The sequence below is a fragment of the Marmota marmota genome, unplaced genomic scaffold (genome assembly GCF_001458135.2).
Source record: "Marmota marmota marmota unplaced genomic scaffold, marMar, whole genome shotgun sequence".
Taxonomy (NCBI): domain Eukaryota; kingdom Metazoa; phylum Chordata; class Mammalia; order Rodentia; family Sciuridae; genus Marmota; species Marmota marmota.
The window spans coordinates 20391475-20414053 of record NW_026000185.1 but is presented as its reverse complement, the minus strand read 5'-3'; the positions used below and the strand labels follow the sequence as shown (position 1 = coordinate 20414053).

Here is a 22579-nt window from a genome sequence, read left to right as displayed (position 1 = left end):
CCGGCTTCGCTGCCTTGGGCCACCTGTGGGGCCGGCGTGAGCGTGGGAGCAGCGGGCTGTCGGGTGGGCGGACTGTCAGCCGCGCCTGGCTCAGCCGGGGACAGGGAGCCGGCCCCTCGGCTCTCGGGGAGGCCCCCGGGCTTGAGGACTGCGAGGGGCCAGCCGAGGGTCCCAGAGTGCTCTGAGGTGAGGGTGAAGGGCCACCGCGGCCAAGATGGAGGTGGGCAAGCCGGGAGGGGCCGCAGCGCGCGGGGGGCGGGCAGAGGATGCCCAGCGCCGACCTGCTCAGAATGCGAGGGTCTGGGCGGCGGGGTGGGCGCCAGGGTGGGGTGAGAGGAGCTGCTGCCCCGAGCTTGGAGACAGGAAGGGCTTGACAGCAAAACAAGAAAAGACCAAGTTCCCCTTTCCGTGGCTTCTGGGCCTGGTACCTGCGGTGGGGGAGGCGGCAGGGTGGGGCCATGGCTTCCTGTACCCCAACCTATGGGGCTGCCCTCTCCCCAGGCTGCTCTCTTGGGATTCCTGTCCCTTATTTGAACCTGGGGCTCTTGGCTCATGCTTCTCACCTGCTTTCCGGTAGGCAGGCCTGGGAGTCTCCTGAGGGATCCCAGCTTAGGCAAGGGGGCTGTGGCCCCGAAAGAAGGGACAAGGCCCCAAGGCAGAGCAAATGGTGAGACTGGGGAGGTGGACAGGAGCTCTGGGCAGGGTGCCCTCAGCATGGCAGCATAAGCCCCTTCACCAAGCAGAAAGGTGGTGTGATCGGGCACCAGGACGGCACCCTGGAGCCCAGGGAAGCATTGGCAAACCACCCTAGCTGGACCTCAGAGAAGTCAGGGTGGGCCTCTCCCTTCCTGTGTGTGGTTCCAACGGGGGTGGAGACGGCACTCAGGGGCACCTGCTCTTTCGCTCTTTCTGAGCGGAGGCGAGAGGCAGAGGTGTGGGGAGGAGGAGATGCTGGGACTCGAGCCATCACTGCTTCTGGTGCCCAGAGACCTACTGGGGACGCCATCCTGCTGCCTGGCAAGCCCACACACCACTTCCTCCTGTGTGCCAGCCCTGGGTCCGGAGGTTGGGGAGGACCAACCTTGCCCCTGCCCTTAGGAGGGTCCCCGTGTGGGTGTGAGACAAGTGGGCTCTGACACAGTAGGAAAGAACCCACCCTCCGGGCACCGGGGCTGGTGCCCCAGCGTTGGCACCATGGGAAAGGAAGCACTTTGCATCCTGAGCCCATCAGCCAACGGCACACACTGGGTGCACCATGCACCAGGCTGCTTTGGGCTGAGGGTACAGGTTTGAGATGGGGCTGAGTGACCCGAGGGTGCAGCAGGTGGGCCGTGGTTTAGACAGGAGTGAGGATGGGCTGAGAAGCATGAGCGGGGTGATGGGCAGCATGCTGTGGGCCATGGAGTGATGCCAGGATCCTAAAAGCCAGACTGAGGGGGAGGCAGGGACCACTGTAAGGTCAGAGTTCACCTGAAGGGGAAAAATTCTCAACCCCTGTGCTCCTAGGATGAGCCGGCAGGTGGTCCGCTCCAGCAAGTTCCGCCACGTGTTCGGACAGCCAGCCAAAGCGGACCAATGCTACGAGGATGTGCGCGTCTCACAGACCACCTGGGACAGTGGCTTCTGTGCTGTCAACCCCAAGTTTGTGGCCCTGATCTGTGAGGCCAGTGGGGGAGGGGCCTTCCTGGTGCTGCCCCTGGGTAAGGTGAGCCACTGGAAACTTGGGACAGATGTCTTCCTGGGAAGGCCTCTGTCACCCGTGGCACTGGGTGGGTGGGGGGACTGAATAGGTGATTGTCACTTAGCCTTCCTGGACCTCAATGTTGTCATCTATAAAACTGAGCCGGGCCAGATATGGCTCCCGCTCCCTCCAGCTCCTGTGTGCATGGGTTGTGTGGAACCTGAAGCTCATGGGGCACCAAGAGAGGGCCGCATGGAGACCTGCAGACCCAGGGCCAGGTCTCCCAAGTCTCAGCCTGGGACTTTGTCCTCCTGGAAACACAGGGAGGGCTGGGATAGCACCTGAGACTTGGTGAGTAGTAGTACTGGGGCTGGGGACTCTAGGTCTGGGTCTGAGCAACCGGCTGAGCCTCTGGTGATGGAAGAGGCCTCTCTTCTCTCTCGGAGCCATGCCCCTTCCCCCTGCTGTGACCTCCACCCCAGCACACTCCTGTGTTCTTTGATGGGTGAGACAGGAAGGGGAGATGGGTTCTCAGTTGTTACCTTAAAAGGGCTGATGGAAGCAAACACAAGAGGAAGTGGTTGTCGGGGTGAGAGCTGGGCCCGCGCCCTGCTCGACTCTCCACACAGGAAGCCCTGCTGAAGCAGCTGGCCCCGGAAGAGGCCATTTCTAAACCTCTGCTCCTGCCTGGGGGGCCACTGATGGCAGACTTCCTTGGTCCCTCTTCATCTGGAAGGACACATCCTAACAGCCCCACCATGGACACAATTCCCTGGAGAACCCCAACCTGACCCCTGACTGGTCTAGACCTTTAGCCTGATGTGCCCCTGGAGACCTCACTCAGGGAAGCGGGGGTGGGGATGCTGGCCTTCAGAGCCAGCATAGGGTAGGGACAGAGACAGGCAGGCCATGGCCAGGATCTCACATAGCATGGCTCCCCACACCCTATGCTATTTGCGGCCAGCCCTCCTGGGATTGGGGCAAGGAGAGCAGACCCCAGGCCCTGGCCCACCTCCTGGGAATCCCACAGCCTGTTCCTCTGCAGGGGTGTGAAGAGGTTGGACTGGGTTTGGAGGGTCAGAGTGCCTCCACCAAAGGCTCTGCTGTGCCCTCTAGACTGGACGTGTGGACAAGAACGTGCCCACAGTCTGTGGCCATACAGCCCCTGTGCTGGACATTGCCTGGTGCCCACACAATGACAACGTCATTGCCAGTGGTTCTGAGGACTGCACTGTCATGGTGAGTGCTGGTGGGGGGTGCTCCGGTGCTGGGTAAGACTCTAGGATGGAGCCAACATTCGGAGTCCCAGAGACTCACTCATTGCTTCTCTGCAGGTATGGGAGATCCCTGATGGCGGCCTGACGCTGCCCTTGCGGGAGCCTGTTGTCACCCTGGAGGGCCACACCAAGCGTGTGGGCATCGTGGCCTGGCACCCAACAGCCCAGAATATACTGCTCAGTGCAGGTGCCGTGGGGTGGGAGAAAGGGGAAAATGGGGGGGGGGCGGGGCTGGTGGCTGACATAGAGGTGGTGGGAAGCTCATGGCTTCTGACACAGGGGTGGCGGGATTATGCAGGTTGTGACAACGTGATCCTGGTGTGGGATGTGGGCACTGGGGCAGCTGTGCTGACGCTGGGCCCAGATGTGCACCCGGACACAATCTACAGCGTGGACTGGAGCCGCGATGGTGCCCTCATCTGCACCTCCTGCCGTGACAAGCGTGTGCGCATCATTGAGCCACGCAAAGGCACTATTGTAGCTGTGAGTTGCCATGAACCCTGACCCTTGACCCTGCGACCATTAGCCCATACCGCCATCCACCAGACCCTTGGGTACTGTACTCCCCTGTCCCCCGCTAGGTCTCCTCGCTAGCGTGTGTGGATGGGTGTCTGACCTACCACCACCCTCTCCTTTCAGGAGAAGGACCGTCCCCATGAGGGGACTCGGCCTGTGCACGCTGTGTTTGTATCAGAAGGAAAGATACTGACCACCGGCTTCAGCCGCATGAGCGAGCGGCAGGTGGCGCTGTGGGACACAGTAAGTGCGTGATGGGAAGTAGAGTGCACCTGGGCTGGGAATCGAGACTGGAGTCCCTGCCCTGCCACTTGCCTGGCCAGATGGCCCTGGGCCTCAGTTTACCCAATTGAGATGGGAATTTCCAATAGTTGGTCTGGGAGGGTTCTCACCTGGTCATGCCCAGTGAGGATCACCATCACAGGACCTGACATGGCCCAGCCTGTTCTTATCTCCCACCTGTCTCTACAGAAGCACCTGGAGGAGCCACTGTCCCTGCAGGAACTGGACACAAGCAGTGGAGTCCTGCTGCCTTTCTTTGATCCTGACACCAACATTGTCTACCTCTGTGGCAAGGTGGCTTAGCCAGGAGGGGTTGGGGGCTAGGAGATGGGCAGGAAGGGCTTGGAGGAGCTAGACTGGAGGCATCTGTTGGCGCTGACCCTCCCTTTGCACGAACCACCTGCAGGGTGACAGCTCTATCCGCTACTTCGAGATCACCTCTGAGGCCCCATTCCTGCACTATCTTTCCATGTTCAGTTCCAAGGAGTCCCAGCGTGGCATGGGCTACATGCCCAAACGTGGCCTGGAAGTGAACAAGTGTGAGATTGCCAGGTGACTGACCCTCACCCCTGATCGGGGCTTGCTCCCAGGGCAGTGCTGACCTGCAGGCTCCAGGCGCTGCTCACCTTCCTGTTTCCGCAGATTCTACAAGCTGCATGAGCGGAAGTGTGAGCCCATCGCCATGACAGTGCCTAGAAAGGTGATGGTCCCATGTCCCTTCCTGGGCTCCAGACTGGGCACTGACCTCTTGGGCTGGTAGGGTGGTATGGTGACATTAGCACTCCCATAACTATCCCTGGCCTTGCCCACAGTCGGACCTGTTCCAGGAGGATCTGTACCCACCCACAGCAGGGCCTGACCCTGCCCTCACAGCTGAGGAGTGGCTGGGGGGTCAGGATGCTGGGCCCCTCCTCATTTCCCTCAAGGACGGCTATGTACCCCCCAAAAGTCGGGAGCTGCGGGTCAATCGGGGCCTGGACAGCACACGCAGGAGGGCAGCGCCAGAGGCCAGTGGCACTCCCAGCTCGGTGAGAGGCGGGCGGGGAGGCAGAACGGGAAGATGGTGAAGTGGGGAAGGGGCTGCATGGAGGTGCTCAGTACTCCAGGGGAAGCAGGCTGGTGTCTGGAGCTTTCCAAGGTCACAATGGTGGGGCAGCTTGGAGTGGGTAATCCAGAGGCCTCAAAAAACAGGACTTGGAGCCGGGTGTGGTGGTACATGCCTGTAATCTCAGCAGCTCAGAGGCTACGGCAAGAGGACTGCAAGTTCAAAGCCAGCCTCAGCAATTCAGAGAGGCTCTGCACAACTCAGCAATACCCTGACTCTAAATAAAACAAAAAAGGGTTGGGGTGTCGCTCAGTGGTTAAGCATCCCGGTGTTCAATCCCCGGTACCAAAACAAACAAAACAAAAACATGATTTGGGTTTACAGGCCTACAACTCTCTGGGCAGGAACTGGCTGACAGACAGAAGGGCCCAAATTCTGGGTCTCTTGGAAGGGGGTTTAGCAGATGCCAGGTTAATGAGGGACTCCAGAAGGAGCTAAGCCTAATCTAGCCTGGATCCCCCAGGATGCTGTGTCCCGGCTGGAGGAGGAGATAAAGAAGCTGCAGACCACAGTGCAGGAGCTGCAGAAGCGCCTGGACAGGCTGGAGGAGACAGTCCAGGCCAAGTAGAGGGCACAGGGCCTTCAGCTGGGGGAGGCCACTCACAGCCCTCCATTCCCACCCAGGCCTCAGGCTATCATGGCAAAGAAGAAACAATAATAAAATGGCTTTATTTTCTTGTACTTCTCCAGACTCTGATGACTGCTTACCTGGATGCCGGGCCTGCTAAACTAACCTACCTTTGGGCTTCCTTCTTAGCATCCCTGATGGAACTGTCCCCATCAGGGCTGTGGGGAGTCCCTCTCTGAATACCCTACAGCACAGGCTGTTGGGGGAACCCACCCACGTTGATGTGGGCTGGGAGCTTCCTCTTTGTTTCCCAATTCCTTCTCAGAACTGGCAGGCCCTTGCTGGGGGTATCTGAGCAGAGGTAAAGCCCAAGTTATTGTGGGGCACAATAATTGTTTAGTATCTCTTGCTCAGGACTTAATTAAGGGTATTTATTTCCAGAGCGGCTCCCGACATCAGAAATTCCCATGTTTACCTCAATTCTGCTGTGCCCAGTCAACCAAACATCAGGTTGCTCAGGACTGTACTGACACTGCTGCTTGTGGGGACATGATCCAGTGAGCACTGTGCACTGGTCATCTTTCAAACTGCAAACTCAAAGGATAAAAATAGCAAGGCTTTCTGTAAGGAAAGAGTTTAGAAACAGTTTGCTGTAGGTCAGATTGTGACTCACAATCTAAGTCTCCATTTTTGTTTAGAAATTCTCCTTATAGCACTACTACCTCTTGGGGCCCTTTCTATGGGTTCTGTTGGGGTGTGGCTTCTGTGAAAGGGGGACCTGGCAGGAATAGGTCTGTAGGACCCTACCAAGAGGGGGCTTAGGGCTGGGCATGGTGGTGCATGCCTGTAATCCCAGCAATTGGAATGCTAGAAGCAGGAGGATTGCCAGTTTGAGACCAGCCTCGGCAACTTAGTAAGGCTCTAAGCAACTTAGTGAAACCCTGTCTCAAAAATAAATAAATGGCTGGGAATGTGGCTTAGTGGTAAAGCACCCCTGGGTTCAATTCCTGGTACAAAAAAAAAAAAAAAAAAAAGCTTGGGGCCAGGTGCAGTAGTACATGACTATAATCCCAGCCACTTGGGAGGCCGAGGCAGGAAGACTGCAAGTTCAAGGCCAGTCTGGGCAACTTACCAAAACCAAAAAATAAGAAGGCCTGGGAATGAAGCTCAGTGGTAAAGTGTCCCTGGGTTCAATCCCTAGCATGCAAACAAACACAAATATAAAGAGAGGACTTGGGAATAGGTTTTGATGCCCAATTCAATTTAGTGGATGATGCCCACTGAACCAGGATGACACAGGGCTGTTTGGAATGGGTGTCTTGGCCACAACAGAACTTGGTTCATATCCTGCAAAAACAACAAAAGTTCATTCCCAGCCCCCATGTCATCAGCATGTCACAGAAGAAAGCTATCAGGGTAGAGACTGCTGGGTACCAATGTACAAATGTTCCTGTCTGCATACTCAGGTCTTCAGTCTATGTAAGCTGCGTGAGCCTGCACAAGTCACTTCTCCAGGCCTCAGGGGGGAATCATGGAAGGGCAATCATCACAGCTGGGCGAATGTAATGGTAGATCCCAGCATGGCTGGAGGCTGGGCCTCTTAAAGGAGTGACACTCCTTCTCTGCATTTCTGTTGCACTATGGGGATGATGGGCCCTTCTGGAGTTCTCATGAGTAGACTCACTAGTTTTGGTTCAGGAGAACTTAAAAATTTTCAGGAAATGATCCCTTGGATCCAGAAAGGTTGTCTGTAACCATCATGACTCAGCTCTACCAGCCCATTCTCTCCCAGAGGGAAGCAAGAGAGGAAGGTAGGGGATAGAGGAAATTGACGGACTAAAAAACTAGCTTCAAAAACACAGGTAACAAAGTGGGTGAGATGTGTGAAACATCTCATTTTTCACTCTTAAAGAGACTTGGGTCCAAATGATTCACTTGGTGTCCCTCCTGAGTCTCAGAAAACACTGTACAAGGTTCTGCCAACCCATGGTTAAGACTTTTACAGATGTACCTTCCCCAGTTTTGTGCCTTATTTTCCTGCTCTATCCCTATGTCCTAAGCACATCCCACATTCCTGAAAAATTCATGGTTCTCACAGGGTACCTGTGGATACTAAAGTCCAGGGCTATGAAGCTAGTGGGACTTCTTCTAGAAGGGGGCCACAAAACATCAGCACACCAGCTGGTGAAGAGCCTCAGCTTAGCCTCACTTCCCTTGAGGTTTGTGAAGGGCTGAGGGGGTCTGAGGGGGATGCTTCTGATATTGCGGTGATGCTGGGGAGAGAGACCATTTTGTTCAGCTCATCAGGGTTCTCAAATCCTGAACACTTTCTCATCTCTGAATTTTTTCTAATATTTGCAGAACTAGGGATTGAACCTAGGGCCTTCCACAATGCTAGGTAGGCACTGAGCATATGCCCAGCTTTTATTTTATTTTGAAATAGGGTCTTACTAAGTGGACCAGGCTGCCCTTGAACTTGTAATTATCCTGCTTCAGTCTCCTCAGCAGGTAGAATTCCAGGCATGATTGGGTGGGGAGTGGCAATACAGATTCTTAGGGGTCTACAAGAAAGGTTTGCAAGGAAGACTCTGGAAGGGACCTAAGGACAGAATTTCATTTTACAAGCTGGACACAGAGGCTACATGGGGAGCGGAACTTGAATCGAAGCAAGGCAGAGAGAAGCCAAGCAGTACACTCAGCTTCAGTGCCCCTGCCACACACAACACACAGACACAGAAGCTGGCCCCGATTTGTCATTTAATGCTGCGCAGGCATCGGTCCCTCATTTCTGCTGTTCACGAGCCCACTGGTCTGGAGTCAAAGTTTTCTGCTCAAAGGCATGGATGTGCGGGAGCTCTTCTGCTAGGGACGCATTCACCAGCCTGGAGTCGAGAAACGGCAGGCTGACGCCTGGGTGGCGGTCCCCGAGGTTCTACGCTCCAGGGGTCATGGGCCACGTTGCTGGGGTAGGGGTTAGATAAATGGGAATGGGGGAGTGGCTAGGGTTGTGGTCCTGGAACTGGGGCCGCGCTCAAGGAACAGTTTCTGCACTTACCGGTGTCTATGAAGCAGTGGCTTCCCTTCGAACTTGGCCGACACCACTAGGACTCGGAAGCTGGTCGCGCAACGGCCAGGAGTCGTGTCCTCCACCTCCTACCGGGCAGAAGGATGGGGTTCATGCCCAACCCGCTCCCAGGCCTCCTTTTCTCTCTTGGGGAGGGTTCAGACGACTCAACTCACCACGTGCTCCGCCTCCAGGTCCCGCTGCAGCTTCTCCCGGAGGTAGTCTGCGCTGAGTTCCATCGCGGCAGCCAGGCGGGGACAGAAACCCACCTAACACCGGCCTCGGTGCCTTCCGCCCTTAGTGGAGCCACTTCCGGTAAGACACCTACTTCCGCCCTCACTAGGGAGTCCTTAAACGCAGCACTTCCGCCCTCAGACTCGGGTGAAATGCCAACAGTCAAGGGTTTTCGCGCTTACCATCTGTTAGCCAATCAGAGTCTGCGGGACGACCGACCCTCCCCGAGCGCACGCTCATTGGTTGGCTCTAGCAGTCTGCAAAGAGGTCTGGGTTTTGTAGCCAGGTGTTGGCACCGAGCTCCAGCTCGGAGAGGGTGCACGAACCCATACTGTTGGCGGGCTCAAAGGTGCCTCGCTGTCGCCGAAACAAGCATGTTGCAGTCCTAGCTACCCAGCCTCCCCGTGGTTCTCGGTTACAGAACTCACCTCCAGCTTCGGCCCCTGACCTACAACGTCCCGATGGGTCCCACGGGGAGCGAAGCAAGGCCGGAGCGTTTCTTCGGTGTCTACCTGCTCTACTGCCTAAACCCTCGGCATCGGGGCCGCGTCTACGTGGGGTTCACGGTCAACCCCGCTCGTCGGGTCCTGCAGCATAACGGCGGTCGCAAAAAAGGCGGGGCCTGGAGGACCAGCGGGAGAGGGCCCTGGTAGGGCGGCGGGTCTCAGGGCTGGCTTCTGGGAGGAAGAGGACCCGGCTGGGCAGAGGCAGGATAATAGGGGCGGGGCAGGCCTGTGGTGGCGGGCAGGCCCAGTAACTGGGTGGGGCTACCCCAAAGGGCGGGGCCGGGAGACCGAGCCCGGTGCATCTGCGGGTCAAGGGCTTGGCTGCTAAGTGGTCTAGCGACCGGGGACTTGGTGAGCAAGTTCTGAGACAGAACAGATCCTAGACAGAGAGAGAGGACCAAGGACTGTTAAGTCCTTGCTACTGGATGAGGGTCCTGAGGTTGGCAGGTGTGAGGGCATGTACCTGCACGAAGGGAGGGGAGCCTCGTCGCTAGGCTTGAAGCTCGTGTGAGGATGGCCCTTGGTGGGGACTGGAAGCGTACAATGGTTAGGGATTCGGCATCACGTGGGGTGTATGTGGGTTGGGGGCTCACAGGCCGCGCGCTTGTTTTCCTCCCCAGGGAGATGGTGCTTATCGTGCACGGCTTCCCATCTGCGGTGGCCGCCCTTCGGGTAAGAAAGACAGTTGGGTGGTGGGCAGATGAGTGAGCTCGCAGTGTCACTATGCGACTGCAGTCTCGGCCGCCCCAACGCTCTTGTCTTTCCCGCCCGCAGTTCGAGTGGGCCTGGCAGCACCCGCAAGCCTCGCGTCGCCTGTCACACGTGGGGCCGCGCTTGCGAGGAGAGGCAACCTTAGCCTTCCACCTGCGAGTGCTTGCGCACATGCTGCGCGCGCCACCCTGGGCGCGTCTCCCTCTCACACTGCGCTGGTTGCGCCAGGACTTCCGCCAGGATCTCTGCCCTCCCCCGCCACCACATGTGCCGCTGGCCTTCGGCCCGCCGCCTCCCCGGACCCAGCTTCCGAAGCGCTGCGCTGGGCCTGTTGTAGACAGGGAGCGTGAAAAGGACCCGGTCGCACAATCCTGTTGCACTCTCTGCGCCCGCACCCTTGAGGTGAGATCCGCGCCAAGTAGGGGCAGGACTGGGGTTCAGAAGATTTGAGGTCAATACGTTTGTTGAACAGACACGCAACTGACGCGTTGATTGGCAGCTCTGCCACGCAAAGTATGTGCATGGTTCCTGGACCCCTCACTACTAATCTAGGGCCCTGGTCATTTCCCTTTGAGTGGAAGGTGCAGTTCTAGACCTTAAGAGTTGACCACCAACTTAAGTGCCACCAACTCAGTGAGGCCTTTCCTCTCCATCTAAAATTATAGCTTTTTCTGAGCTGGACGCAGTGGTGCACACCTGTAATCCCAGCAGCTCCGGAGGCTGAGGCAGGAGGATTGCAAGTTAAAACTAGCCTCAGCAATTTAGCAAGACTCTGTCTTAAAATAAAAAGGGCTAGGGGGCTGGGGTTGTGGCTCAGTGGTAGAGTGCTTACCTTTCATGCATGAAGCCCTGGGTTCCATCCTCAGCACCACATAAAAGTAAATAAATAAAAATAAAGATAAAAAAAAAGGCTAGGGATGTGGCTCAGTATTAAGCGCCTCTGGGTTCAATCCCCGGTACCAAAACCAAAAACAAACAAAAAAAAGCTCTTAAGTCCTTTTTCCCCCCCTTTTTATTTATTTGTTATGGTATAGTGGATTACACCCAATACATCCCCAGCCCTTACTGTTTTTTTTTGTTGTTGTTGTTGTTGTTTTTTGTTTTTTTTTAATTGTGGGAGACACAGTCTTCCAAAGTTGTCTAGACAGGCTAAGTACATGTGATCGGTCCCCCTACCTCAGCCTCCTAGTTACTTGGATTACAGGTGTTGGCCACCTTGTAGGGCCCACTTTTGCCCTTAATTCTTATTATTGTTTCACATGGTATATTTTATTATTTCCTAATCAGCTTCCCCACTCTTCACACTAAACTCCAGGAGGGCAACTCTTATTCACTCACTTAGCACAGAGTAGGTGATCAATCAATACTTAACAAGTTAACAGATGGAGGCCTGGCTTCTGATCTCTCAATAATAAATAGCTTACTTCCAGTCTTCCTTTCCTTCCTTTGCTACCTTTGACAGGATGAAGACAGTCCCCTGTGTTGCCCTCACCCTGGCTGTCCCCTAAAGACCCATGTGATCTGCCTGGCAGAGGAATTCCTTCAGGAAGAGCCAGGGCAGCTTCTGCCCCTAGAGGGCCAATGTCCTAGGTGAGTGCTATCCTCTTTCCCAGCCTGGCCTAGCTCTGGGGAGAGGGTGCCCAGTGTTCCAATCCAGGCTGGGGCAGATGATTCCTTGGCGACCCAGGGCCAGGGCTGCAGGGGGCTTGAGAAGCTTGACTCTGTATCATCTCCTACCAACTGCACCCTTGGCAGCTGTGAGAACTCACTGCTTTGGGGAGACCTGATCCGGCTGTGCCGGATGGGCACTGAGGAGGAAGAGGATGGCTCAGAATTAGAAGAGGTGAGAGGTGATTCTGGCCCCCACTCTTTTCATCTACCTCCATCCCCTAGGCTGCCTTTGACCAAGCTCTTATCTCCATAGGAACACTGGACAGACATGCTGGACACCTGATCCGCAGCCTCCCCAACCCTGATCCTATGATTTTTCTGTCCCCCAGTGGCCACCAACCATACTGGACAATTTTTATCTGAATTCAATAAAATATTTTGAGTTAAGGGTAACTTCTGATGTCTGTGGGGAGGTCTGGGTGAGGGGAATAGAAATGGGAGGAGAGCCCATTGGCCCAACCATGTGTCCAGCGTCTCTCCTGCTTGGAGACTTTGCCTGGCTTGGCACAGAGAACATACAGCACACATTCACATCCACGACTTTGAGCCTCCTGACCTCCAGTGTCCAGACAGACTGAATTTTTTTTTTTTTGCCTCAACATAGAATTCTTTATTTTGTATAAACAGCACAGTAGAAACATCCCCACTAACACATAAACCTATATATAAAACATAGACTGGGGCTGGGGATGTGGCTCAAGCGGTAGCGCGCTTGCCTGGCATGCGTGCGGCCCGGGTTCGAGCCTCAGCACCACATACAAACAAAGATGAGTCTGCCGAGAATTAAAAAATAAATAAATAAATAAAATAAAACATAGACTATCTCTAATATATTTTCCCCCTTATATGGTAGCATACTAGTGTATGCAAGAGAAAGTATTGTTGGTGAGGCAAGAAGGAAACTGATTGAGGCAATGACTAGTGAGCCAGGCATTAACATTCAAAAACCAGGCAGACATGAATTTTAATTAGAAAAGCAGTATCAAAATAGTTTCTATGATTTGGGGATTTACATGCTTCAGTCTACATTCCTGATAGTCTAACTTTTCTCAGTCATGGTTCTTTGCCTTTGGAGTGGTACTATACAGTTACAGAGAATGCCTACCTAATACCAGATTTTCACCATGAAAAATCATAATAGAAATGACGAAGCTTCAATATGTCAAAATGCATTCTACTGTCATGTATAACTAATTAGAACAAGTTAAGAAATAAAATAAAAAAACAGTAAAAATAAAGCAAAAAAAATTGAAACAACAAAGCTTAAAAAAAAAAGAGTATGCTGGATTTCAAAAGATAATAATCTTTAAGAAAGCTTAACATAAATACTCCAAACAATAGGCTTTAGAACATCCTGTGTTTAGGAGTAAACATTCACTTGAGCCATTTGTCAAATTCTATGTAGTAATTTGTTTCTCAAGGATCCTTTTATCTCAGGAAAGTCCATAGTCATCTGATTTCTTCTTTACCTAACGATCTGTTGTCAGCCTACTTTTAACAATAGAAGGGAAAACTGGTATATATTTTAAATCAACTGGTTCTCCTTAAGTCTTATAGTTCCTATTCTATTTCAACATCATGGTGAACATTTTCAACATGGCTGTGTACTTACAGAAGCAATCTCTCAGTTATGAAAAATAAAACATTAGTCACAGGGCTTATGAAATGAAAAGTTCTTTCTCAAACTCTTTCTTGTTAAAAAAATTAAATTAACTTTAAATGTACAAGACCAAGCACAGGTACTTTCCAAAAACCAAAATGAAGCCAAATCACAAAATTACACAATAGTTTTAGAAGACAGCTCTGATTTTTTTTTTTGTGGGGTGTGGGGGGGTCATCTGGTAGCCTCAGTACAAGCACTGGTCTTTGGCTGCTCTGATACTTCTTCCTCCTTTTCTGGCAACCTTCCAAGAGACCCCAAAGGTACAGTGCTTTCTCAATTCTGTGTTGAGGAGACTTGTGAAATTACAGGGATTTGAACAGAGAAGTTACTTTCAAAACCGTGTTCTTCAAGATCACGCTGAGCAAGCGACTCTTCTTGCTCCTGGTTTAAGTAGTGTGCTACTACTAGGAAATCACTTTATGCTTTAGGCGATGCATCTTTAGTGAGTAAGCCCTGGATTTTAATGCAAACAGGAAGAGAAAGGCTGAGGAGGAGGTGGGGAGCTCCTTTACACGGATCTCTGTGGCTCTCTAGCCTAATCTCTTCATGTCCATCTGTCCCTGGAGCCCCCTTCAAGCTCCATCAGCCATGAGCCATGTTCCTGAGGTCCCACAGGAGCCATGAAGCAGGGGCTCCCTCCAGGACTAGTAGGCTCTGGCATCCTTGTCTTTCCTATCTCATGCTGCCTCAAAACAGCCCTCCTTGCTCTGCTCCGCCCCCAGTCCTTTGGCCCTGCCCACCCAGTATTCTAGACTTGCCTGTTGTTAGAGCCTGCAGTTCTGGAATGCCTGTGGCTGCTCTGGTCTGAGCCTGTGGTGTCTTGAGATTGGCCTGGAGCCGGAAGAAAGGTGAGTGGCCCTGTACCCCATCTTTTCTCTCCCCTTTCCTCCCTTGACTTGGTCAATTAGAAAAAGCTGACTGTTGCCCAAATGTGAAGGGAAGGAGGTTAGGATCAGATTACAGCTGAAAAAACATCCAGCCCGTGGGGCTCTTTCTCCTCATTTCACTTTGTTTGTTTGCTATATGGTAAACCCACATCTTGAGTTTCAGATAGGTCTTAGCGAGAGGTCCCTCATCCCAGACCTCACCCTTTCCTTTCTGGAGGACAGCCAGTTCCAGCTTCATGCTAACAGGGTAACACAGACTTCCCCCTGCCTGAAACCTCACCCTGAATTCTGGGAGGACAGCCAGTCCCAGCGTTTGCTCCTCATTTTGAAACTAGAAAACATTCATCTCAGAGAGAAGCTCTGTGATCCCCACATAGCACCAACACAGAGCCACTGCATGCCCAGGAAGCCACAAGTCCAGGAGACTGAGAGATCAAGTAAGTCCAGATTGGGGTTGACTGGGCCAGACCACCCTTGCCCTGCCCAGGTGCTGACTCCAACATCTTCCAAGTGCTGGCCAGTTCTTAGTGCTTGATTAGACAACTCTTTTATCACTCGACAGAAACCTCTGCCTCCCTGTTCTTTCCACCACAAGAGGGAAACTCCAGCCTGGACAGTCTCCCTGCCCTCATCTGCAGAGTCATTGAATTTTACTCATTTTCATAAAAGACTGGCCCTGAGGCAAGTTCTGTTACCCGATTACCTGGGTTGGTTCTGGAAGCAAGATGGAGCTTGGGTGGGCAAGTGGGATCCCAGGTCAATTGGCCTGGGGTGTTTTTGAATATGAAGAGCCCAAGGAGCTCAAAAAAAGGGGAACAGCATGAAGAGGAGCCCATTAGATTTAGGCAGGATGTACTAAGAGAAAAAAGCCTACGGGTAAGAAGTTAGAATGGACAGGCCACAATAGTATTTCGAAATGCATGCTGGAATGCTTCCAAACTCAAGTATCAGGATTTCAGCCCTAGAATTGCTTACATTGTTCTGGGTTGTGGCTGGGCACTGGGGTCATGGAAAGTTCTGCAGGTAAGCAGAAGGTGTAGCATGACCTATGAACCACTGTATTGGAGTTAAACCTCATTTCCAGTCCCAACTGCCACTTACTAGCTTAATGAGCTTGGGCAAATCATAGGACCTCCTGAAGCTTCAGTATCTCAAAGCAACCATTCAGCAAATGCTGTTTTGTGAAGGGATTCAGAGAAGCAGAGCAGGCGCTGGCCCCTGACTCAGCAGCATGGAGCTGGTCTCGGACACCTCCCGCCCTCCACTGGTCAGTGTGAAGGGGGTCCCGCTCATCAAGTACTTTGCAGAGATGGTGGAGCCACTTCAGAGCTTCCAGGCCTGGCCCGATGACCTGCTCATCAGCACCTACCCCAAGTCTGGTAAGTGAGGAGGGCCACCCTGCTCCCCCACTGGGGCTGCAACCCTGACCTTGGTCAGCAGGACCAGGCCCTCCACCCTGATCACAGGGTTTTCTTCCCTCTTACAGGTACCACATGGGTAAGCGAGATAGTGGACATGATCTACCAGAGTGGTGACCTAGAGAAGTGTCATCGGGCCCCCATCTTTGTACGGGTGCCTTTCCTTGAGTTCAAAGGCCCAGGGGTTCCCTCAGGTGAGTAGCAGAGTGCTGGGGCAGGTGGTATTAGGAAGATTGGACTCCAGCTCACCACAAGTTCCCCTGCCCGCACCTTAGGTCTGGAAACTTTGAAAGATACACCCGCCCCTCGGCTCATCAAGACACACTTGCCCCTGGGCCTGATTCCCCAGAGTCTGCTGGATCAGAAGGTCAAGGTGAGTGGCAGTGGAGGCCACTAGGCCATTCCACTTTGGTCCTGTTCTGCAGGGAAAGCCTCTTAAAGCTTTGTCTCTGCACAAGTGGGAAGGCCACCTGCCCTCACTGTGGCAGGGCCAAGATGAGGAGGAGAGCGAGACCCTTCAGTGCAGACCTGAGGGCAGGGGAGCCTGGTGCTCAGAGGCTCACATAGGGGCTGGAGGGTCCCCTGCCTGCCTTGTTCTCCAGCTGGGTGTGTGGTGGAATCCCATGGGTCAGATAGGATGAAGTACGGCTCCAGGGACCAGCCAGGAGTCTCCCATCAAAGCTGCTTTCAGATCCCAGCTGTCGTAGCCATCCTTGAGGTCTCCAGCAAGTCAGCCTCAAGGCCTCAGCATGTTCCCTTGTCAAGCCGAGAGGGGACCCCCTATGGGTGCTGTGAGAGGGACAGGCACCAAGGGGGGCAGGCAGTCCTGGGGTGTGTGCGTGGGGTGGTGTAGCTGGCAGTGGGTGTCGTCTGTCCCTGCAGGTGATCTATGTTGCCCGCAATGCAAAGGACGTGGCTGTCTCCTATTACAACTTCTACAAAATGGCCAAGGTGCACCCTGACCCTGGCACCTGGGACAGCTTCCTGGAGAAGTTCATGGACGGACAAGGTGGGCCCCAACCTGGAGGAAGGAGAGGGCTGGAGTTTAGGAAGCCCACCTAAAACTTATAACAGGGCTGGAGTTGTGGCTCAGTGGTAGAGTACTTGCCTAGCACATGTGAGGCACTGGATTTGATTCTTAGCACCACATAAAAAATAAATAAAATAAAGGTCTTGTGTCTATCTACAACTAAAAATATTAAAAAAAGCTCAGACCAACTGGGTGGCATCCCCTTCCCCAGTGTCCTATGGGTCGTGGTACCAGCACGTGCAGGAGTGGTGGGAGCTGAGCCGCACCCACCCGGTGCTCTACCTCTTCTATGAAGACCTGAAGGAGGTGAGATTCTCCCCGCTACTACTCCATCTATGTTCCACCCAGGGGGCAGGAACCTCAGGGGACCTGACAAGGCCCAGGACCCTCCCCTTTGGCTGGCCCACCCAGCCCAGGATTGCTCACACTGCCTTCCTGGCCTGGAACCACAGAGCCAGCCCAGCTCAGCCCTCTCTCCTAGTTCCTGGATCAGATCAGCTGTTTGTTGTTTTCATGTCTCCCTGTCCAGGGCTGCGCCACACCTGGGGCCACAGTTCTAAAAGACTGTCCCTGCCCTCTCTCCTAAGGCACCAAGCAGGGCTTACTCCAGGACCCTAAGGCAGAGAGCTAGTCTTTCTGCTCCAGGGAAGGAGGCCCAGAGTGAAGAGTTAGGGCTGGGAGGTTTCCAAGTGGAAGGGGCCAGCTCCCCCCTTGTGACACCAGAGAGGGGACTTCCCTTGTGTTTGCACCATAAGTAATCCAAGCCCCCTCTGAAGAACCTGTATCTTGCTTCAGAACCCCAAAAGGGAGATTAGAAAGATCTTGGAGTTTCTGGGGCGCTCCCTGTCAGAGGAGACAGTGGATCACATCGTCCAGCACACATCCTTCAAGGAGATGAAGAAGAATCCCATGACTAACTACACCACCATACCAACTGAGATAATGGACCACAGTATTTCTGCCTTCATGAGGAAAGGTATGTGTCTGGAGAAGGGAGTGTGGAAGCAGCCTCCATTTGGGGTCACCTGTGTGGGTGTGACTCAGGCCTCCTTCTTTCTTTCCCCAGGCGTGACAGGGGACTGGAAATCCATCTTCACTGTGGCCCAGAATGAACGCTTTGATGCCCACTATGCTGAGAAGATGGCAGGCTGCAAGCTCAACTTCTTCTGGCAGCTCTGAGTGGTGTCTTGGGGAGCCACTGCAGGGGGAGCATGGGCAAAAGCCTGACCCATGACCTCAAGAATAAAATATGATGTGTCCAACAAGAGGCTCTGTTGGAAGCAGGAGGACACCTGACACTAACTAAATCCCACTGGTGCCAAGTAGGGCCCTGCCCCTTGCACCCTCAGCACCCACATTCCCTGTCTGGGCAGGGAAAGGAGGTCTACAGAAGGAAGGCCCAGAGACATGGATAAGGGGGAAAAATATTTATTTGATCACAGAAAATCCTGTTGCTTTCACCTATGAGGCTAGCAACAGCAGACCTCCCGTCTGCCAGCCAGCTTCACTTATTTTTGTACTGGGGATTGAACTCAGGAGTGCTCTACCACTGAGCTATACCCTCAGCCCTTTTATATTGAGACACGTTCTTGCTAAGTTGCTAAGGCTGGATCCAAACTTGCAATCCTCCTCCTTAGCTTTGTGAGTGGCTGGGCTTACTAGCATGTGCCATCATGCCTGGTAGCTTCACATTTTCTTGGGTTCCTTACAAGTCACCATGTACCTCTGGGCCACATTAAGGAAAGGGAAGAGGGCCATCATCCTCCTGGTCTGGAGCACTAGAGCAGCAGGAACCCCCAAGCTCCCAGCCTTTCCTGTCCCCGTCTTCTACTCTGGAGTCAAGAGATCCAGACTGCTCCAGAGCTGGTCCTCAGTAATGAAGGAGGCTTAGGACAGGGAACAAAGAGCAGGAAGAAGAAGGGAGACTCATTTCCCACAGGGTCAGGCTAGAAAGGGCAAGGGGTCTGATTCCATTCAGGATCCCTGTGTTAAGAAGATAAAAGAACTCAGAGGGCAGCAGGCAGGTGACTTGGAGTTGCAGTGGGGAACAGCCTTTAGGCTGCATTAGGTTATATTTGACCCTGGTCACATGTGTCAGGGTGAACAAGAGCTGGGGGTGGGGGAATGGGAGTCAGGAGACAATGGGACATGTGTCCAGCTCTAGCTGTCAAAGTGAGGATGGACAGGAGAGCAGAGCAGCCTGCCCCTTGGGACTGCTAAGGTGCCCAGGCTGGGCAGGAGGAGATCAGTGGGCAGATATGGGTTGTTCAAGCTCTGAGACCATGACAGGAGAAAAGGGAAGGACTTGGGAAGATGACCCCATGATCTATCTGGTGTCCCTGTGTCATGAACACCCTCTCAGTGGAGGCTGCCGTACCCTCTGAGGGGGGTGTGGATCAGGGCGCAGTACAAGTAGGTGGTCTGGGGATGCAGGGCCAGCACTAGCCATTCCTTTGGGTAAGACCTTGGAGTCCATCTCAGGGTTACCTTTCTGCCGGGGCAGTGGGATGATGTAGTGGTGGCTCAGGGTGAGTCTCCCAGGGATCAACCCAATCAGTTCATGGAGGGTGAGAGAACTTTTTTCTTTGCCAAGAGCCTGGTTGCCAACTGCCTCTTAGACTCTCTGCCTTCTTCATCAATGCCATCTACATCACACCTGCAGGGGAGCAGGAGGAGAACTCTGAAGGTAGCCAGGTGTCCACTGCAGGCCAGGTAGCCGGCAAGAGGAGGAGGAGGAGGAGATCCAGGAGTGGCAAAGTGGCTGCAGGGGCCTGGTGCCTCCAGCACTACCCTGCTGCCACTCTCTGGGGAAGCTCTTCTCCCATTTTGTACACTGGTGGAAAGGTGGCAGCTGAAGTGGGTGTGGTGAGGAGAGCACAGCCCGGGGGTGGGGTGGCCACCTACTTGCTGGTGACGTGGCTGTAGCTGACTACCTCCACCAGGATCCACTGCTCAGCCCCACGCACAGCCTTGACCCACACCTTGTCTCCAGGTTTGTCTACATAGTCCCCTGAGCCTGAAGTGGCCCCTTAGAGGGGTGGGGGCTTGTGAGCGGAGGGAGTGTTAGGCAGGCCCTGAACACCAGCCTTTTCCTTCCTCATTTGTCACTAGATTTCACAATCCACACAAGCTGGTTATGGCTCTTCAACACAAGGAAGACCAAACTGGCAGTGAGACCACAATGAGAGCCTGAAGAAACCTGCCAATCCTGGCAAGACTGGCAGAATGGGCAGGGAAATGGCATTTAATAGGTTCTGGAAAGCTGCACCTGGGTGGCAGCCAGCTGTGTGGCAGCCAGCTGTGTGGCTTGCTTTGAGACACAGGGTGGGCTTGGCCAAACCCTCCAGGTTTCCACCACAGCAAGAGGCTGAGCTGGTATTGGAAGGAGGAGGAAGGCTACAGGCCAGGGCCACAGAGGGAGAGAGAGAAACGGGAGGTGCCAGGGCTGCAGTGCTGTCCACTAGGCCTGTTTTTTGGTCCTCAGAATCTCCGGGACTGTCTCTCCCGAAATCCTTGAATTAGTACCCCAGCTCTCTAGGAGCATGGTTTTATAGCACAAAAAGTTGCAAAAGGGGGGGGGGTGTCTTGGGAACTTACAGATAACAGGATTTTGACAAGCATAATACAAAGGCAGATAGTAGATTAATGATCTAGATGGTTCAACAGGGGCTGGGATTGTGGCTCAGTGGTAGAGGGCTCGTCTAGCACATGCGAGGCCCTGGGTCGATCCTCAGCACCACATAAAAATAAATAAATAAAGGTATTGTATCCAACTACTTCTAAAAAAATATTTAAAAAAATTAAATGGTTCAACATTTCAAGTTAGAGAATAAATTTAGATCCCAACACCAGAATTTATGAGGTGCTGCTAAGGTTTCAGAGAGGGTTGTTATCTGGTCAGGGAAAGCCAGGCATGGGTGAGTTCAAGGCATGGGCAGTCATTCCAAGCAAGTTTAGAAATCGCAGTAATTTATAGTAAAACAGAAATTAACTTTTCATGACTTTGTGATAAGATGGCTCCCAATCTTAAGATAGAATTAGGCTGGGTTCATCAAGGATCACTTGAACTCCTGAAGTGAGTCCAGTCTAGGTAGTTAAATACTGACACAGATGTACCATCTGTCCCAGTTTTCTGCCTCAGGTCAGCCTTATTTTCCTGCTCTATACCTAACCCCACGTTCTCCTCACAACTTACTGAAAAACCCATGGTCTTCACAAGCGCACCAGTGGCCACATCAAGCCCAAGGTTTTGTAGCCCTGGGCGTTTTCCTGGGGATCAGAAAACATCAGCATTCAAGCTGGCAAGGAGCCCTTGCTTGGGCCCCAGGTGCCCTGAGGCTTGTGAATGACTGGGGGGACTTGCGGGGGAATTCCCTATCATGCCTGTATTTTGGAGTAATTTTGGAGAGAGGGACAGGGTTTTCATCGGGTAAGGGCTCTGAAACCCTGAACATTTTCTCATCTCTCCATTTTAAAAGCCGACAGCAAACAAAAAGCCCCAGGTATCTGGGGATAGGGTAATTAGTGGTAGTCCCCTAGGGGTCTACTACCCTGGGTGGCTTCCCCAGAACCTAGTCTCCACTATTAGAAATACGGCGGTGCCATAAGAAATCAAACACCTCCTTGGAAGTGGGTTGGAAAGGCAAACTTTACTTCTGCTACAATGATGTGCTCCCAAACCTGGTTGGCAAGCACCTGGGTGGGAAGTCGGCCTCCATTTTTCCCTAACACAGCGTTGCCCCGGGGCTCTGACAGGAGGAGTATCTAATGTCAAAACTGGTGCAGGGTAAGGGAGGGGCTATATCTAAAACGGCTACAACTGGATCTTACCTCCCAATGAAGGCTAAATACTATACTCCCGACCTCCTTGGGTGCAGAAGGATGGGAAGCAGGTCCTACTCGCCCCCAGGAGCCCTCTTCCCTCCTAGGGAGGACCCAGGCCGCTCCACTCACTGCTTACTCGTCCTCCAAGTCCCGCTGCAGCTCCTCCCAGAGGCGGTCTGAGCTGTCGCAGCAGCCCAGGGGCGAAGGCGACCCAGAAGAGACAGAAGGCCCCCGGGGACTTGGCCAGGGTCCTTAGTGAAGCCACTCGCGACCTCACTGGGGCGTAGTCCTCGCAGCACCTCCTCCCTCAGGCGAGAAGGTGACTCCAACAGTCAAGAGTTTGGCGCGGGCCATCAGCTAGCCAATCAGAGCCTGCGTGAGGACTGACCCCGCCCCAGCGCTCGCTAATTGGTTGGCTCTGGCCACGTGTAACGCCTCCGGTGTTCTGGGGCGGGGCTTGGACCTCTGGCTCAGGCCAGGAGAGGAAGTGCCAACCTGCACCTGCTGAGGGCTGCAGGATGCCTCGCCTTCGCCTGTGGGTTGCTTTTTGCTGGGAATCAAGCATTTTGTAGTCCTAGCAACCAGCCCCTGTCCAGGGTCCTTGGTCACAGATATCACGTTCCCAGCGTTCTGACCCTGACTCCAAATGTCCCACAGGCCCCATGGGGGATGAAGAGAGGCGGTGACATTTTTGGGGCATCTACTTGGTCTACTGCCTGAACTCTTTGCATGGGGACTGCTCTCAGTGGGGTCCACCATCTGACCCACTCGACGGGTCCAGCAGCACACTGGCTGTTGCGAGAAAGGCTGGGTCTGGCGGAGCAGACGAAAAGGGCCCTAGCAGGAAAGGGCCTCTTGCCTGGGTCTCAGTTCCTTCAGGGAGGAGGCGGGCCCAGTGGGGTGGAGGCTGGATTATAGGAAGAGCCAGGCCTTGAGGAGGTGGATGAGACTGGAGATGGGGCCCGGAGGTGGCAAGGGCCAGGGGAACTAGCTGAACCAAGCCGGTGAAACCTCGTGGTAAGGCTTGAAGTTGTTAGGGGTGGGCAGTTGGTGGAACCCGAGGCAAAGGATGGTTAGGGGTTTCATGTTTAAGCGGGGCAGTCGTGGTTTGGGTTCTTACAGGGCTCGCCCCCCCCACCCCC

At 53.6% G+C, this 22579-nt stretch overlaps 4 protein-coding genes and 1 long non-coding RNA gene across 11 annotated transcripts in view; 3 read left to right on the top strand and 2 right to left on the bottom strand.

Annotated features, from left to right (window-relative positions):
• Coro1a (coronin 1A) overlaps nucleotides 1–5542 on the top strand; it is a 6740-nt gene extending 1198 nt beyond the window's left edge. The window contains exons 2-11 of one of the 2 annotated variants that reach the window (XM_048789747.1): nucleotides 1507–1705; nucleotides 2798–2920; nucleotides 3016–3145; nucleotides 3257–3441; nucleotides 3598–3717; nucleotides 3946–4050; nucleotides 4163–4308; nucleotides 4399–4456; nucleotides 4569–4784; nucleotides 5325–5542. In XM_048789747.1, the coding sequence (XP_048645704.1) occupies nucleotides 1508–1705; nucleotides 2798–2920; nucleotides 3016–3145; nucleotides 3257–3441; nucleotides 3598–3717; nucleotides 3946–4050; nucleotides 4163–4308; nucleotides 4399–4456; nucleotides 4569–4784; nucleotides 5325–5429 (1386 nt within the window). In that variant the 5' untranslated portion in view covers nucleotide 1507 and the 3' untranslated portion in view covers nucleotides 5430–5542. Of the gene's footprint in view, nucleotides 1–1504; nucleotides 1706–2797; nucleotides 2921–3015; nucleotides 3146–3256; nucleotides 3442–3597; nucleotides 3718–3945; nucleotides 4051–4162; nucleotides 4309–4398; nucleotides 4457–4568; nucleotides 4785–5324 lie in introns of those variants that run through there. The other variant, XM_015491245.2, reaches the window with a different exon arrangement.
• Nucleotides 1–8823, bottom strand: part of Bola2b (bolA family member 2B) — a 17261-nt gene extending 8438 nt beyond the window's left edge. The window contains exons 1-3 of one of the 3 annotated variants that reach the window (XM_015491243.2): nucleotides 8670–8823; nucleotides 8485–8582; nucleotides 8170–8311 (exon numbers count right to left, since the gene is read on the bottom strand). In XM_015491243.2, the coding sequence (XP_015346729.1) occupies nucleotides 8212–8311; nucleotides 8485–8582; nucleotides 8670–8732 (261 nt within the window). In that variant the 5' untranslated portion in view covers nucleotides 8733–8823 and the 3' untranslated portion in view covers nucleotides 8170–8211. Of the gene's footprint in view, nucleotides 1–8169; nucleotides 8391–8484; nucleotides 8583–8669 lie in introns of those variants that run through there. The other 2 variants (XM_048789754.1, XM_048789753.1) reach the window with 2 other exon arrangements.
• A 199-nt stretch (nucleotides 8824–9022) lies between these two features.
• Nucleotides 9023–12002, top strand: Slx1a (SLX1 homolog A, structure-specific endonuclease subunit). Its single transcript, XM_015491241.2, has 6 exons — nucleotides 9023–9376; nucleotides 9854–9905; nucleotides 10008–10346; nucleotides 11407–11534; nucleotides 11700–11787; nucleotides 11869–12002. The coding sequence occupies exons 1-6, from the start codon at nucleotides 9189–9191 to the stop codon at nucleotides 11896–11898; spliced, it is 825 nt and encodes a 274-aa protein (XP_015346727.1). The 5' UTR covers nucleotides 9023–9188; the 3' UTR covers nucleotides 11899–12002.
• A 1967-nt stretch (nucleotides 12003–13969) lies between these two features.
• Nucleotides 13970–17878, top strand: LOC107146909 (sulfotransferase 1A1). 4 transcript variants are annotated; one of them, XM_015491239.2, is made up of 10 exons: nucleotides 13976–14126; nucleotides 14501–14602; nucleotides 14728–14846; nucleotides 15353–15544; nucleotides 15652–15777; nucleotides 15859–15956; nucleotides 16466–16592; nucleotides 16825–16919; nucleotides 17409–17589; nucleotides 17680–17878. In XM_015491239.2, exons 4-10 carry the CDS (start codon nucleotides 15397–15399, stop codon nucleotides 17790–17792), a joined length of 888 nt encoding a protein of 295 aa, XP_015346725.1. In that variant the 5' UTR covers nucleotides 13976–14126; nucleotides 14501–14602; nucleotides 14728–14846; nucleotides 15353–15396; the 3' UTR covers nucleotides 17793–17878. The 4 variants fall into 4 exon arrangements, with proteins under 4 accessions (XP_048645709.1, XP_015346725.1, XP_048645707.1 ...); XM_048789750.1 differs by lacking the exon at nucleotides 14728–14846; XM_048789749.1 differs by lacking the exon at nucleotides 14501–14602 and having other exon boundaries at nucleotides 13997–14126.
• The window catches only part of LOC125612363, an 18943-nt gene continuing 13847 nt past the window's right edge, over nucleotides 17484–22579 (bottom strand). Inside the window, exons 2-3 of the long non-coding RNA XR_007342719.1 lie at nucleotides 19529–19538; nucleotides 17484–17622 (exon numbers count right to left, since the gene is read on the bottom strand). This is a non-coding gene — a long non-coding RNA (uncharacterized LOC125612363). The remainder of the gene's footprint in view (nucleotides 17623–19528; nucleotides 19539–22579) is intronic.